The following is a 16,952-nucleotide window of genomic DNA, read 5'->3' on the forward strand; positions in this document are numbered from 1 at the left end:
GGTATTTTGGCCCATTCCTCCATGCAGATCTTCTCGAGAGCAGTGATGTTTTGGGGCTGTCGCCGAGCAACACGGACTTTCAACTCCCGCCACAGATTTTCTATGGGGTTGAGGTTTGGAGACTGGCTAGGCCACTCCAGGACTTTCAAATGCTTCTTACGGAGCCACTCCTTTGTTGCCCGGGCGGTGTGTTTTGGATCATTGTCATGTTGGAAGACCCAGCCTCGTTTCATCTTCAAAGTTCTCACTGATGGAAGGAGGTTTTGGCTCAAAATCTCACGATACATGGCCCCATTCATTCTGTCCTTAACACGGATCAGTCGTCCTGTCCCCTTGGCAGAAAAACAGCCCCATAGCATGATGTTTCCACCCCCATGCTTCACAGTAGGTATGGTGTTCTTGGGATGCAACTCAGTATTCTTCTTCCTCCAAACACGACAAGTTGAGTTTATACCAAAAAGTTCTACTTTGGTTTCATCTGACCACATGACATTCTCCCAATCCTCTGCTGTATCATCCACGTGCTCTCTGGCAAACTTCAGACGGGCCTGGACATGCACTGGCTTCAGCAGCGGAACACGTCTGGCACTGCGGGATTTGATTCCCTGCCGTTGTAGTGTGTTACTGATGGTGACCTTTGTTACTTTGGTCCCAGCTCTCTGCAGGTCATTCACCAGGTCCCCCCGTGTGGTTCTGGGATCTTTGCTCACCGTTCTCATGATCATTTTGACCCCACGGGATGAGATCTTGCGTGGAGCCCCAGATCGAGGGAGATTATCAGTGGTCTTGTATGTCTTCCATTTTCTGATGATTGCTCCCACAGTTGATTTTTTCACACCAAGCTGCTTGCCTATTGTAGATTCACTCTTCCCAGTCTGGTGCAGGTCTACAATACTTTTCCTGGTGTCCTTCGAAAGCTCTTTGGTCTTGGCCATGGCGGCGTTTGGAGTCTGACTGTTTGAGGCTGTGGACAGGTGTCTTTTATACAGATGATGAGTTCAAACAGGTGCCATTCATACAAGTAACGAGTGGGGGACAGAAAAGCTTCTTACAGAAGACGTTACAGGTCTGTGAGGGCCAGAGATTTTCCATGTTTGAGGTGACCAAATACTTATTTTCCACCCTGATTTACGAATAAATTCTTTACAAATCCTACCATGTGAATTCACGAATTTTTTTTTCCACATTCTGTCTCTCACAGTTGAAGTGTACCTCTGGTGCAAATTACTGACCTCTGTCATCATTTTAAGTGGGGGAACTTGCACAATCGGTGGCTGACTAAATACTTTTTTGCCCCACTGTATATGCTGTTGGATTCAGCACAGTCAGAGCTTTGAGTTCTGCTGTAGCCTCTCCCATTCAGCTTGGCAATTTATTTATTTATTTTTATAATTTTATCTTTATATAACATCCATTTCATATGAAACTTTAACGAAACGAAAAGCGTTGTTGCGCTTTGTTCTGCGTTTGGGAGTCTTAAATTTTGGGGGTACTTTTCCACCCTACTATTAATGAAAACAATTAAATGTGGAGACTTTTATTTTGAAAAGAAAAACGTCTCCATTTGATTTTGACCTAATTGTGTGTACCTGTTTCTTATATGAGAGTTGTCCTGTAGCAGTAGTGACTTTGTAGTAGTAGTAGTAATTATAACAATAATAATATAAATAATAAAACCTTTATACAACGCAGGACGGCCTAGCCCGTTAATTCCGACCTTATAAAGATGGTGGATTTAAAAAGTCTGTCATTTCCGGTCGTGCCCCCCAGAAGATTGTGATGACCTTACATAAATGGCGCATTGCTCCTGAAATTTGCAAGGAACCCTAGTATCTGATAAGGTAAAGCGATGACAGGACTGGCTAGATTTTGTGTAGGATATTTGAATTCTGGTTAGTTTAGACAAACGAGGTAGATATATCTGAGCGATATTTAGCGCACAGTTTTCGGTGTGTTTTTCTTCTGCAGAGGGAAATAACTGTTTGGTGCTTGCTAGCACGAATTACAGCAAAGCAATGAAGAGAATTTTAGACAAATATATGAATTAACAGCATTTTGTTAAGCTGTTATTCACTGTAAGTCTTCCATGTAATATTAGAGGTATGCTTAAATGCCAGCGTTGGGCTAGTAGCCTAAATAGTTAAGGTAGAAAAGTAGGTCAGCATTTGTCGTGCTACTTGCTAACATGATACAATCCGCTGCCATGGTAAATGATGATGTGACTTTGACCTAGAAACAAGCAAATCTCTACTTGACACAGAGAGAGCATGTTCTATTTTTATGGCTAATTTTGCTCACCTCCACTGTTTAAAATGTGGGTCATTTCCTTGATTGTTTGTTTTTGCTTGTTTTAAAGATTATTTTTGGCCCGGGATTAATGCGTTAATAGAATAATCCTATTGGCAATAACCTAGTCGATTTCTCAGTACCTTACGTCTTGCTTTGATAGGAAACAAAAGAGGCTGGCATGGCAGAGGGAAGGGCAGAGATGGAAGAAGACAGGGGAGATCTGCCCAACGGAGAGGATGACAACGACTCGGATAGAGATGAAGATAACAGATTAGTTGGTTGGATATTACATGAAGATATGGATGAGGACGAGGAAGATGAGGAAGTGGACGATGAGCAGTTATTAGACGCTGAAGCAGTTGAGCAGGACGCCCCAGCTGAGCGCAGTGGTCATATAGCAGTGGTTGACAGAAACATCATGTATGTGTGGGGTGGATACAAGGTATGCTCCTAAACTGCATTGCCATTATGTTTCTGTATCTTTCTGCCGTCTCCATAATTGTCTAAATTTCACTGTGTTCATCCTCCTGAACAAGAATGCTGAAAACCATGGATTCTTCGACTTGTATCTGCCGAGAAACGAGATCTGGACCTACAACATGGAGTCAGGAGTCTGGTGAGGGCATCTGGCTTGCAAGCCAATCATACCTCTACTTTGTAATTGTGTACAAAAATGAATATAAACATATATATATATATATATATTTATTTTTTTCTATTTACAGGACAAAGCATATAGCTGGAGGTAGCCTCCACACATCGATGTCAGGCAGCTGTGGGGTGTGTGTTGATGGAGTTCTCTACCTTTTCGGGGGACATCACGCCCGGGGAAACACAAACAAGGTAGGGTGTGACTAGGGTTAGACTAAATTTCCTATCTGCTTCTGGTGTTTTTAAATAGGTGCTTGCATCACATTACCTTAAAAACATATCAGCCAGCTGTGCGAGCGGACAGTCTTTACAAAACGTCTTTGCTCGTATAGATTTACCGCTTGCCCTTGAGAACTCCCAGCCTTGTGTGGGAGGAAATGAGGGATCTTAAAGGACTTCCGCCATCATCCAAGGACAAGCTGGGCTGCTGGGTTCAGAAAAACCGGTAACAGGATAAGGGTTTTTGTTTGTATGTTTGTTTTGGAGGTTTTTTTTAATGTAGTTACTCATTGTGCTTGAGAAAATAAGGCTCAGTTTCACCAATCCTTCATTTCTTTTGACAAACATGTTTTTAGATTAACTGTGAAATGGGTTTTTTTCCTATAAAAAGAGTAAAAACAATAGATTGATCTTGAGTTTACTTGAAAGTAAAATGGCATTAATTTTGACACAATGATGGTCGTTGTTTTAGAAGTTTTATTACTGTATAGTTTACATACTCTAATTGTAGAAATGAATGTTGTGGTAATTTTTGGCTTTTAATGATTTCTTTTTCCAGGATGGAATGATTGTACGGCAGACATCATTAATGACTGAGTGCACAAGTTTGAATTTATTTTGGATTTCCTCTAATCCAAACAGGGTCAAATACATACATACACCCCCGCTTAAAATTTGATAAACTCTCCTTTGACTAGATGCTGTTTCTAGTCATCAATACTTGCTTCATTGTGGTTGGTGACACTAGCACTCCAGCAGTTTCCAGTTCATGGCAGGCTTGAGCCTTGGTGGTTCCTGGGTTGTTCGTAAACATCCTAACCAATTTCCTCTTATCTGAAGGTGACAGTTTGGTTCTTCCTCTAGACACTGGACAAAGTGGTGACACATCTGAATGTGTGTGAATCTAAAATTTTCCTTCTTATATCTTCTTGAAGTTTCACATTGTTCTGAGTATTGGTCAATCCAATGACTGCTGTCAGGCAAATCCTTTTCAATGCTGCACATAGAAACTACCCGTTGTAGTCAATCACGATCACTAATGAGGCCTTTGCCTTCAGAGCCACTTATTAAAAGATTTAAGTGAGTTTATATATATGTTTGAGCTTGTATGTATGCTTTTGACACTGTGTGGATTAGAGATTTGTTTGTTTTTTAAGTCATTAAAGACACATGTACAATCCTTCCACGCTGGAAAAACAGTCCAAAGAAATCATTAAAAGTCCAGAGTTCATGCTCATGATAAATCTGTGGTCATTTCTGATCACAACACAATGAGAAATGCATAAGAGAGATCATTTCTGTAAGATTTTAAATATGTAAGTAATTTGTCTGAATGATTGCAGAATTATCTACTTTGGGGGCTATGGCTACGCTGCACAGGGCGCTCATCGAGGGACTTTTGAATATGATGAATCCTCTTCTCTTGTGGTCTGTAAAAACAAAAATCTTATGACAAATGATGCATTTAAACAAAACTATTATAAAATTGTTTTGAAATCCATTAGATGCTGTTTTTGCTAATTAAATGTACTTTTGATAGCTGGAGCTTCTTGAATAATTACGGCTTAATATCTAAATGTATCCCTCTGCCTTGTCCTCTTTGTTTTCACCGCTACAGTGGGACAGCCCTGGGCGAGGCTGGAACAACCACATCCATATCCTGGATCTGGAGACGTCAACGTGGAGTCAGCCAATTACCACGGTAAAAACACTTCCTTACAACTTCAGCACATTCGATTTTATGCATACACACAAATGCGTGTGTCACATTGCCCTGCAGTAAAACTTGGAAACATCCTCTGTAATCAAACAGCCTCTCCCTTTTTCTTCTAATTAAAAAAAAAAAAAAAAAAAAGAGAGATCTTAGTGATCTTTAAACAGTATTTTCAATTTGTCTTGGTTTGGCCTGATGCAGGGGGACACCCCTTCACCCAGAGCAGCTCATGCCTGCGCAACAGTTGGCAACAGAGGCTATGTGTTTGGTGGCCGATACAAGGTAAGCATGGGCAAAACGTGAAATTTCAAATCAAAGCATCACTTTTCTTCTTTTTTTTTTCCACTCCTAAATTATGTGCATAAGTGTGTGCACTCATTTAAAGATGAAGATGTTTTCAAAATAAACAAATGTACTTTTGTTTTGTTCACAGAACTACAGATTAAATGACCTGTACTATCTTGACCTGGACACGTGGGAGTGGCATGAAATGTAAGTGCTTCTTAATGTGCTGTGGTATGTAATCCACACTATAAAGGTTTTTATTAATCAGATTATACATATTATACGGATCATAGCAAAGGTTTTGAATTGAATCTTTTTTTTTTATATCACGTTTCGAATTGCAAGACTATCTGATCCGATTATTCCCCTGTGACCCACTCTGCCTTGTTCTAGGAGCGTTCCCCAGCAGGGTCCAGTGGGCCGTTCCTGGCACTCCTTCACTCCTGTGTCACCAGACCACATCTTGCTATTTGGAGGTTTCACCACAGACAGGGAGACGTTGAGTGAGTCAGACACTCGACCTCAAGGAGCAAATAATCAGAGGTCCTAAAATAATACCTGATCTCAAAGAGATTATTTTTCTGTCTTTTAGGTGATGCTTGGCTGTACAGTGTGAGCAAAAATGAATGGAAGCCTTTCAAACACAGTCACACAGAGAGCCCCAGGTGACCATCTCACGTTACTGTGAACAGCTGGCAGTGCGCTGGCAGTTTTTCCTGAGCTAAAATGTGGACAATGTTTGACTTTGTGATTTTTAGGCTGTGGCACACAGCGTGCGCTGGTCCAGATGGCGAAGTGTTTGCGTTCGGAGGGTGTGCCAACAACCTGCTGTCGCAGCACAGAGCTGTAAGATGGTCATCATATCTCAATTTAACCTGCAGTTAATGCAAATTTTCACTTGGTGAATTAGATTTTTTCCTCCACTTCACAGGCACACAGCAATGACCTGCTGGTTTTCAATGTTCAGCCCAAATCATTAGTTCGGTGAGTGCATACAGATTTGAAATCCATTTCAATTTATTTTGCCATCACGTCGTGTTCATCTAACTCTCCAATTTCCAGGTTCTGCATGGAGACCATCCTTCAGCACAGGGAGCGTTTGTCTAGCTACTGGGACTGTTTGCCTAAACACCTCCTGCACAGCCTCAAACAGAGAATGGCACGTGTCAACACACTGGGCTCTTAAGAGGACAATTAGAGGACAATATGTATGCGTGGAAGGGATACATGCTTTCTGAAAGCAGGTAGTCCTTTTCATGTCAGTGGATACTTTCATACATAAAAACCTCTCCAAGGAATGCTGAACGGCTTCGGATTTGTTAGAAATGGGTCCCGCCTGACGCATGATGGTTCACAGGCCATCCTCAAAACTGTTAATCACCTTTATAGATGTTGCCGGGACAACCATCATTGTTGAGTGGTGGTGGTGATGCGATAGCACAGAGGAGAAACCTCTCACTACATTTGGGATTAGCTTTTTTTTTTTTTTCCTCTCTAAACATTCTTTGCCCATCTTAATTTTGATGAGTCGTTTCGACAGTAGTTATGAAAAGCTTAAATGATGGCGTCGTTTTCTGTCCAGATTAGATGAGTCTTATGACGACAAACGTGAACTAAAAACAAAACTTAAATTCATTAAGACAGTGATTCTGTATCAAACAACAAATTAAAAATAAGTTTGCTGTAATTATTACTATAATTTTTGAGAATATCTTGAATACAGTGTTTATTGATGTTGAATGATTTTCCGAAGTTCTCACAGACCTAAAACTCGTGCTTGATGCTACACATGACTATCTACTTTAAGGCACAGAAATGCTAACTTTAAGTTTTTATGTGTATATATGATTATTTATGTGTGTGTGTGTGTGTGTGTGTGTGTGTGTGTGTGTGTGTGTGTGTGTGTGTGTGTGTGTGAGATTCTGTACGTTCAAAGAGGTTTTTAAAGCCTGAAATTGGAGAAAATAAATTGTTGAAAGTGGCTACTGTAGCATACGAACTTAATTTAATCAATAACTCACTGCAAGTTTATTGGGGCTGCGGCTTTGTTTGGAATTGCCTGGTTTGCACAAAATTCCCTTGATTGATTTAGTTTGTTTGTTTGTTTTTAAGTGTGGGATTAAAAAGGCATATTATTACTGCAATGCATAATTTGTACTCAGAAAATAAACACATGACATATTCAGCTTTGTTACATGTTGTGGTTCACCAAATACAATCTCAAGAATTCTGAGAAAATAACCACCCATGTCTGAAATATAGGTGAAGTCGGCAGAGTCTCAGTGAACCGGACTGAGGTGCAGTTCCGTGCTGAAGAAATGCTGTAAATTTCAAAAGTCTCTCCGGCTCGTGTCTTCTATCCTTCATTTTTTCTTGGCAGCCAGCAGGTTTGGAGCAGACACCTTGACTTTTCCTGGCATGTTTCTGGATAGGTCAGAATCCTGCGGCAGAGCGTCGTGAGAAAAGGGACAGTTTGAATTGTAACACAAGGGAAAACTGTGCTTCCATGCCGTAACAGTTTCAAACAGTTTTCGATAAGATTATTCTATTTTTACAGTTTGTTGGGTGGAAAATGTGAAGTTAAAAAAAAACCCTGAAACATCTGTTTGACCCTAAACGTAATCCAATAAAGATTCAGCAACAGGTGAGATGACTGTGCTGAAGTTCATTCATTTTAATCTCATGAAATGGCTACAAGTGAGGCGACTTTATTAAAATGCTTCTTATTTTGTGTAGCATTCCTTGATAAATGACTGGATTGTAGTTATTTTCTAATGGATACTAACTATGTAAATTTAGCAACACAAATTAACAGAAAGCACTCTTTAAAGGCAAGAAGGTTTTTTGTACCTTGACGCTGCGGAACAGGTCTTTTTCTCTTGGTGACACCTCTTTGGCTTTCATGAAGCTGAACACTGCAGTGCGTGCAGCTGGTAGGAGCACGAACAAGAATTTACCATCAGCTTGAAAGAAACTATCTTTACAGTAATGTCAGTCAAAAGCTTTCCGAATTACCTTTGCCTTTTTTCTGAGAACCTGGTGTCAGTTTCACTTTGTGTCTGCAGAAGACAAGCAAGCAGTTAGGCTTTGGTCTCTTCAATTTGACTAATACAAGGAAAAGCTGATACCACTCACTTGTAGTTGGAAAGAGCAGTGTACGGAGCGCAGACTGGCACTGCAAACAGCATCACATCCTCCGGATGCGGCTGGCCTGTTAGAGAGGTGAGCAGATTCTCTGCTTCCTAAAGTAACAGACAAAAAGAAATCCTTTAAAATCAAGCTATTCTTTTTAGTAGTATTTTTAAAGGGCATACAGATTTCTTTTTTAGGATTAATAATCCATATTTAAATATTTATACTGCAAACTTACCTCTGCTCCAGGATTGTCCTGGTCCACCTCATCTTCCTGAAAGAGAAGAAAGCTTTGTTGAACCTTTCCAGGTACCGGTCTGTGGCCATGAGTCACCAAACAGCCACAGATAGGTTTGTTCTAAATACAGTATTGTGTAAAAGTCTTGAGCTACTCTTAATTTCTTTATATGTTTCTTCTAAGGAGGCAGACTTTGATTATTTTTTTATGCAGATAACTTTGTAAACATTATTATACATACACATACTGAATCCTTTCATTACCTTATCCTCCTGTTCTGCAGCACCTCCCTCCTCTCCGGGCTGCCTCTTCTCCTCCTCCTCCCCTGCACCCTGCTCTGCTTTCTTCCCAGCAGTCTCCACATTACGAGCTTTCTGATGTTGTTTTTGAGCGGCCGGTTTCCTGACGGGCTCCTCTTTCCCCTTCCCTTTCTTTCCTTTCTTCCCTTTATCTTTCTCCTCCTTCGTGGAACCAGCTGACTAAGGAAGCAAAGCAGCGGAAATGTTATTTACTGCGACACCATCGAGAACCACGTGCGCTGCAAGTACTAGTGCCAGCTGCATGTAAGGGTTTTTCTATTCATTCTCACCCCAAGCAGCTGCATCATCAGCTCTCTGTCCTCTTCATCCTGATCTTTATACTTTTCTTTGATCTTCTTCAGTTTGTTCTGTAATGACAGAAGAGTGTGGCTGGTACCTTTAGCCCATTTTTTAAACTAAATGTAATCTTATAATCTTCTCATTTAGTAAAACTTCAGCTCTCAATTAAAAAAAAATACTAAAAGGTTTTAAGACCTCTGATGCTTGCACAGCACAAAAAATGCCAACTTCATCCGTCCGTCTCACCTTTTGACCTCTCTTTAACGGCTGCTGAGAGGGTCCACTGCCACTTTTGGACCCCTGATCCCCCACCGGTCCACCGGATGACTTGTCAGGCTTCTCCTCAGTCTCACAGCCCTCCTGTTTCTGCTGCTGCTTCTTCTTCTTCTCTTCTCTAAGGGAGGAGGCAAAAACACAGCAACCGGTCATCTTTCTCTGCTCATGCTGTCATCATCCGCTTGTAATATAAAACAGGATTTTCATTTGGGTTATACGCTCACCTTCTCTGCTTGGCAGTCATGTGTTTTTTCCCCTGTGAATCTACGTCATCCTGAAAGTCAATGAATAAAAAATTGCTATTTATTGTACTTTAAATGAGATGGAAAAAACTTAAATGTCCAAAGATGGTAATATTTGCCTGAGCAGTTGTTTCTTTTTTGAAGCCGGAATTCTGGGAGCTCCTAGAAATAAGGAGAAATGTTATTAAAGTACTTTTAATTCTGCAAATATACATCTGTTTGGCTTTTCTTTTGCTTGGTTAGTGGTACTACCTGCTGGGTTGTAAATGAGAGAGGGTGATGGTCGTATCTGGAAAGCTGAATTCTTCACTCTCTTCTTCCATACCACTGTCACTCTGCTCTGACACCTTCGCTCCTGTATCTGCTGCAGAGTCTACTTCTCCACTCGCGCCATCATCCTCCTCCTCTGTGTCATCCTCCTTTTTCACCTCCACCTCCTTGGTCTCTCCATCGTCTGCTCTTTCTTCACCCTGATCTTCATTACTGCTGTCATCCCCTAGAAAGGCAGCAGAAATGGCTCAACAAATGCATATAGATAGATATAGACAGAAATTACATCATTGATGGCTTCTTCCTACCTATGAGCTCCTCTCCCTCATCTAATAGCTCGGCAGTTCTGGATGTGGCCTCCTCCATGTCTTCCTCTATGGTTCTCACCTTCCTCTCCCCTTGGTGCCGAAACACACTCTGATCATCCACCTGTAAAAAGCAGAAGAAACATTAGCGAATTCTTTAAAAATGATAAAGGCTTGAAAATACACTCACAGCTAGTGATGGTACTCACCTTGAAGAGGAACCCAAAGCCCATAATTAAGTAAGAAGGTGGCAGAAAATTTTTCTTTCCTAAGGGAAAAAAAATTACAAAAATGAGTCCCATCGTATCTCTTTGTAGTCGGTCTTTCGTGCATTCGAATTCTGCTCTTTGATACCTCTGATCATGAAGCTTCCAGTTGTCAAGTACTCGCCAGTGGGAGCGGTTTTAGACACCTGGGGGAGAACAAAACACATAATACCACTTATCAATTTATTAATAAACAATTATACTATAAAAAACACCACATGCCTGTAAGTTCAAAGGTCCCAGAGAGTGTTTAGACTTTAGTATGGAGCAATTTTGTGAGTGTATCCCTGATTTAATTACTGCAGTCTTTGACTGCTAACAGGATGGCTGCTTTAAAACTAACATATCTGTGAGTAGCTTCTCATTTCTTAAACAGCCATGTCCAAAGTCATATCAAAATATATCAAAAGACGTAATTATTGGCCTGCTTCAAGCAAAGGAAACAAGTAAGGAAACTACAGAAACTACAATAACCTGGAGAGATTAGTGGTTAACCATCTCTTAGGAAGAGGGATTGTAATCAGTGATCGCATATCAAATCAGAAGAGCTCACAGCTTTGATTAATAGTGAAAGTAAGAACATTTCCATGCGGACAATGCAAAGACAACTGGAGACTAAAGAATTAAAGTAGGAAAACCACTTATCAGTGTGGCTAATAGGGAAAGGAGTCTTCAGAGTGCTAGGGAACATAAAGATTGGACTCTGGAGCAATGAGGAAAAGGTCATGTGGTCTGATAAGACCTGTCCTGAAGTGATGGGTGCGTCGAGGTAAGAAGCAAGGCGGATGAGGTGATCCACTCATCGTGCCCAGTGCCTACCACAGAAGCTTGTGGGAAAATGTTATGATCTGAGGCTGTTTCAGTTGGTCAGGTCTAGATTCACCAATGAGGCCAGCTGACTATCTAAATGCACTGAATCACCAAGTTTTTCCTTCTCTGATAGCGCCTGTATATTCCAAAATGATAACGTCATGATTCATTGGGATGAATCGTATCACTCTCCTCAATGATAATACATACATAAAAAACATGAAGAGTTTTCTAGACTCACCTGATGATGATGAACCCACCAAGCACTGGTGACAATCTTGGCATCCCAAGCAGCACTGTAGCACACAGCCATGGTGCCAGCTTCTGTCAGAGTACGGGGAGGGATGGGATTCCCTGGAGCAAGACGATGAGCAAGTGGAGGGTGTAAGGAGAAACTAGTTTAACTCAGAGAAACCTAAACTAGTTTAGTGGGGGGAAATGCATTGAAAGCTGCATTTTAAGTTTACCTGAGGGGTTTTTGATGACACAACTAGTTGCTCCATGGAGGTCAGCATGAACATAGATGTCACCTGAGAAAGTATAGAACAAGTGATAAACCAGATTTTGACGGTATTTATTTTCCAAGAGAAGTGTGTAGAAGCTTCCTTACCAGCCCGGAGGTACCGTTTAACGATCATCTCGTTCTGCTGCTGGTCCCTTCCTGCGATGACGAGATAGTTCTCGGAGCTGATGAACCACAAGAACTTTTCAAACCTGCCAAACGGGAACAGACAGTTAAAGCAGACTCAACAGATCAAGCACATTATAAAGTTCCCACACATACACATCCATGTCTTACCAGTAGACTTTCCTGGCCTTCTGAATGGTGGTCACTGTCTGGACTTCTTTCAGGGTCTGCTGTGTTTTTTTCTCAGCTGATTTCATGGCCTTTAGTGACATTAAGTTAGAAAAATTATCAGTAAAATCTAAATTTAAGTATAAGAGTATAAAGTATGTTATTCTGTTATTTCACAACAGATGTAGCCTCAAGGCATTTTATTGTAGCGTGAAGACCTGGCAGTAGTAGAAAGAAACTCATACAATCAGTTGACCCCTTGTGAGCAAGCACTGTTCACAGTGGGAAGGAAAAACTCCCTTTTAACAGGAAGAAACCGCCAACATAACAAGGTACAGGGAAGAGCAGCCATCTGCCGTGACTGGTTGGGGGTATGGGGGGAAAATAAAAAGAGCAAACAGAAAAAGGACAAGAGAGAAACTGTGAGAGAGAGCCCCAGAGTTTAGTGATAACTTATGATTAAATACAGCAGTGGTGTACAAACACGTGGGAAGCAAAAAGAGATGAGTGAAGAAGAGCTGAAGGTGACGGCTAGTCGGCTTGAGTACATTCATTTCTCCACTGCAATTAGTTCCAGGTCATATGCCAGGCAATGGTAGCATTTTATTTAGTGGTGGTCGCTTCAGTCACCCCGTCTCAGAAGAGATAAAAATGTATCTCACACCTACCTCCCATCACCAGTGGTATCATGCGCTTTGTACAGTCAGTGGTCGCTTCCAGTGTGGACAAAGCTTAGTTGATGGTTCAGGGTAACCTGATCCAGCCCTAACTATAAGCTTTACTAAAACAGGAACGTTTTAAGTCTAATCTTAAAAATAGAGAAAGTGTCTTGGCTCCCCCGCATAAAAAAACTGGGAGTTTGTTCCACAGGAGAGTTTTTTAATGCATAAGAAAACAACGTTCCTTAGAAGAACAGATCTGGATCTTGCTTCCTGCTGATCGTACAGTCACATCATGGCATATGGAAAAATGAAAAGACAGTTTTCTTACTTTATCTGCTGCTTCAATGGTTTTCTGTTCCTTTTTTTCAGCGCTGCGTTTGGAGTCGTAGTACCTAAAAAAACACAATAATAAAGTCTATCAACTTTCCCCACAGAATGCATTATTGTGTGCACATCACACATCAACCTACTTTTTGGCATTGGCATAAGCAGACAGCCCAAGATCCACATCCACCAACATGGGTTTGTTCCTCTGCAGCTTCTTGTTCTGTCCTTTGTCTTTATTTTTGTTTTTCTTCCCTTTCGTTTCCACAATTTCTTTCTTTTCTTCCTCTTCCTGATCCTCCTCAGAAATATATGGATTCCTGGATGTGACACAACACAACACGCGTATATCAATCTGACTTCACATAAAAATTACGACATTTAAGTTCATTGCTTTTTGGGGTGATCTCACTTTAAAAGCATGGTGATGTGGTTGGTCTGCAGCTTGAGCTCTTTGATGGCACAGGCCACGGGGTCTCCAGCAGCTTGTGCTTCTTTGACAAGAACACCGATCTCAGTCCAGTCCACCTGATTGGCCAGTGCGCTGCGCACCACCTGCAGCGCCCTCTCCACCACAGGCAGGTTCATCTCCACTAGTTCACCCTTTATTCTGTCCACCTCCTGCAGCACACAGAACGAGATTTCAGTCACGATCAGCTGAGTGGTTATTGTCCTCAACATCTCCTTGTGCGTACAAGCAAGAATTATTATGTAAAGCCTTTGCTGCTAACCTGTGCTTGGTGCAGGGCCTCCAACCTCTGCTCATGGTCCTTCTTAACATTTTCCAGCTTTTTCAGAGCCTGTTTCTCCTGCTGCAAGGCCTTCAAGTCAATTTTTTGACTCTCCATCTTGGAAAAAAACTCATCTACCACCTGTGTCAGATTATTGTGGTGGATTAGTCTTTATTTTTCTTGAAAAAATAACTTAATTATGATCCCCCAGGTATGTAGCTGCGCTAACATGTACCTTGTCAAAGGTATCAAACTCCAAATAGGGGCTTTTTGCATGCTGGGCAAAAAGGAATGGATGGAATTCATCGTATCTGCAAGTAGACATCATACACATGAGCTAAACAATCCTTTACTTCACAACCAGATGAAAAAAGGTACACCTTGATGTAAAAGCAGAGTCATACGTGAGAAGCTCTTCACTGGGTTTGCCAGGAGTTAAACTTGGTTTCTTCTCAGTCTTTTGAATGATGTAACCCTTGTTATAATAAAGAAGAGTTAGTGAATTCAATCAGACAACTACAGAATCTTAATCTAAAAACTGCTTACTTTGCCACTGAAGTTCTCAGTTTTTTCCATGTAAGTTTCTGCAATCTGCAGAGCCTCCAGGATTTTAGGAGCAACTGAAGAAAAAAGCAGGGAGACCAAATTTAGTTGGAGATTTATAGAAAAATATAAGAGAAATAAAATAGTCTAACTGCCCTACTATACCTTGGGCAGAATCAACTTGACTGTCAATTTTGATAGAGCCCGACAGTCCTGCTTCTATCAAACTGTGCTCTATCAGAGTGGCTCCGTATGCTGTGGATGCGTTAGGAAAGGAAAAAAAGATTCATAGTCTTTCTACATGTTGAAACAAAAGATTAAACTTGTGTATCTTTTGCCTGGATACTTACGAAGGTGAGGATTCAGGACCCTTTTCACTTGCTCCCCATTTGGTGCTTTGCTAAGGATTTCAGTCAGCCTAAATAAAAAAAACAACAATAAATCACTGATATAAGGTTCTGAGTTTTGTTTTGTTTTTTTTAACTAAATTTTGAACCATGTTCAGTTTATCCAGAAACTAGTAAAGAGGTCCTTGCCGCTCCAAACTGATGAGAGGTTCGGGGGGTCTGGCGCTTTCCACAGGGTAGCGCTCTCTCACAGCAATCTTAACGTCTTCTGCCTCTGCTGTCCGAAACCGCAGCAGATTCAGGATGGTGTACTCATGATCTGCAAGGATGATGTTACCCTGAAAATGGAGATGAACACCCCGACAAATAGGCATAAACAGATATGCGGTTGCACGTAAGTAACAGGTTTTGAATATGAACATGAAATGTAAAAAGCATCTGAAATGTTTTCTGACCCTGTCATATAGTTCGATAATCAAGTGGTAGGCAGCTTCATCTGAGCCAAACTGCATGTCGACAATCCGGTCAATCCCAAGCTGCTTAATCTGAGTCAGTCGGCGTGTCTTCAGGTGTTTTCGACACTGAAAAAAACCTCTTTAACATCAGTTTCATCACAACAAGTGATCCAAAAACAAACAAACACAAATGTAGTATATAAATAAATCACAACAACCACATGACATTTACTGTACAGATCCATCTATTAGGGACAGGCAAATCAATACAGTCACTGAATTTGTGCAAGTAAGGATACTAATTAAATTATTTATCCACAGTGAAGCCAAAGGGACAATAAACTCATTACATCACAATAAATATCCTAAAATATCAACACAATTATATTATTTTATGTTTTTTAAATAGTCTTACTTTCATCGCAAATCCTGAAGGCATCATGTTCTTGGGCCATTCAAAGTCTGTGGAATGAATACGAGTCCCAGACTCGATCAGGAGAACAGCTTTGCTGTCAGGCCTGCCGATGCAACACTCTGTTATTCTCACTGATTCAAAGTGCTGGAAACAATTCAGTAAATTTACTGTTTAATTTTAAAGTACTTTACTTGAGTACTTCCATTTCCTGCTCTGGTAGGAAGGAAAATATCATAAGTGTGCAAATGTATTGCGCCGTCCCTAATTTCTATATACTTTTCCAAGTATATCAGACTTTACTGACTGACCTAAGGCTCTTTCAAAGTTTCCCTTGGAGACTGGTTGCCTTGTTATTTATTTTCAGTTCAGTCCTTGTACCTGACCATTTTCACAAGAATGTTGGTTTTTGTTGTTGTTTTTTTAGGCACTTGACACTGATCTAACAGGCCAACACATAACTCAAAGGATAAATGAGTGATGTGTCTAAAATCAATTTTAAATTCTATTTTTAACTCTGTTACTAGCAACCTGCCACAAAAGCACACATCTGTCCCCATTTCTGTAGCTGAAGCTATGCAAAATACAGACATCACAGTTTGACGGGCATAAAATTGTGTTTTTCCACTAACAAGGTGATTACTAAGGAACTATTAGTCAAAAGAACAAAAGAAGAATTGACAAGTCTAAAAAAAACTATCTACAGCAGATGAACAGCAACTGACTGGGACACACTTGAAACATATTTCCGAAGACGATGCATTCACTGAAATGTGGCAACTTGTGTATGAATGCATCAATTGTCATTAGCATAAATGAAATGCAAAACCTAACAATGTCATTCTGCTGCATAGCTAGTTTTGTGATGTTTCTGTTGTATTTACTAGCTTTATTCATTATAAAAGAGAAAAACTTTCAGAGGACAGTTTTCTTACTTTTGCAAACGGATGAGATACGTCTTGTTGTCGATGTCATACACATTATAGACTCTCATGCCAATGTAGCTGCGGAAGAAAGAGGTAAAACTTCATGAATAACTAAAAGTGTGTGAATATGCAGTGGACAGCCAGTCAGACGAGAGTTAATTTTAGCTTAGCTTAACAACAAGCACCTACTTGGCATTGATCTCGGCAATAACGGCCCTGATATCCACAGTAGTAAATCGTGTTTTCATCGTGATTTTAATTCAGGGTACAGCAACAACAAAAAAGAACTGTTCAAAGTGATAGGGAAAATATTCACATTTCTACAGCAAAATCGGCAAAGAAAACATGCAAGTAATTCCTGAACATGCGCACATATGGCAGTTTTACGGAAACTGGTAAGGCACAAAAATGATCAGGTCCACGCCTTTTGCGCACAGTGGTCGTGAGTGAATAGGACTCT

The 16,952-nt window shown here is 40.7% G+C and overlaps 2 protein-coding genes across 2 annotated transcripts; one reads left to right on the forward strand and one right to left on the reverse strand.

Annotated features, from left to right (window-relative positions):
- The first annotated feature begins 1,779 nt into the window (after positions 1 to 1,779).
- klhdc2 (kelch domain containing 2) lies at positions 1,780 to 7,314 on the forward strand. Its single transcript, XM_085342503.1, has 14 exons — positions 1,780 to 1,841; positions 2,450 to 2,731; positions 2,826 to 2,905; positions 3,015 to 3,132; positions 3,273 to 3,385; positions 4,503 to 4,587; positions 4,778 to 4,861; positions 5,075 to 5,155; positions 5,307 to 5,365; positions 5,552 to 5,661; positions 5,751 to 5,823; positions 5,917 to 6,004; positions 6,090 to 6,142; positions 6,221 to 7,314. Exons 2-14 carry the CDS (start codon positions 2,468 to 2,470, stop codon positions 6,342 to 6,344), a joined length of 1,332 nt encoding a protein of 443 aa, XP_085198629.1. The 5' UTR covers positions 1,780 to 1,841; positions 2,450 to 2,467; the 3' UTR covers positions 6,345 to 7,314.
- Positions 7,061 to 16,856, reverse strand: nemf (nuclear export mediator factor). The gene is made up of 32 exons (XM_085342502.1): positions 16,682 to 16,856; positions 16,502 to 16,570; positions 15,570 to 15,672; positions 15,155 to 15,280; positions 14,889 to 15,037; positions 14,703 to 14,770; positions 14,518 to 14,607; positions 14,356 to 14,429; positions 14,214 to 14,284; positions 14,045 to 14,120; positions 13,810 to 13,950; positions 13,491 to 13,699; positions 13,225 to 13,398; positions 13,083 to 13,146; positions 12,096 to 12,184; positions 11,907 to 12,010; positions 11,764 to 11,826; positions 11,538 to 11,650; positions 10,575 to 10,632; positions 10,430 to 10,488; positions 10,224 to 10,344; positions 9,898 to 10,141; positions 9,765 to 9,807; positions 9,628 to 9,677; positions 9,374 to 9,521; positions 9,118 to 9,195; positions 8,792 to 9,007; positions 8,529 to 8,564; positions 8,294 to 8,400; positions 8,174 to 8,217; positions 8,009 to 8,088; positions 7,061 to 7,599 (listed from the first exon to the last, which is right to left on the reverse strand). Exons 1-32 carry the CDS (start codon positions 16,738 to 16,740, stop codon positions 7,522 to 7,524), a joined length of 3,204 nt encoding a protein of 1,067 aa, XP_085198628.1. The 5' UTR covers positions 16,741 to 16,856; the 3' UTR covers positions 7,061 to 7,521.
- Positions 16,857 to 16,952: the final 96 nt, after the last annotated feature.

The sequence above is a fragment of the Diplotaxodon limnothrissa genome, linkage group LG19 (genome assembly GCF_057381915.1).
Source record: "Diplotaxodon limnothrissa isolate DT_005_m linkage group LG19, D_limnothrissa_male_GT1.1, whole genome shotgun sequence".
NCBI lineage: Eukaryota > Metazoa > Chordata > Actinopteri > Cichliformes > Cichlidae > Diplotaxodon > Diplotaxodon limnothrissa.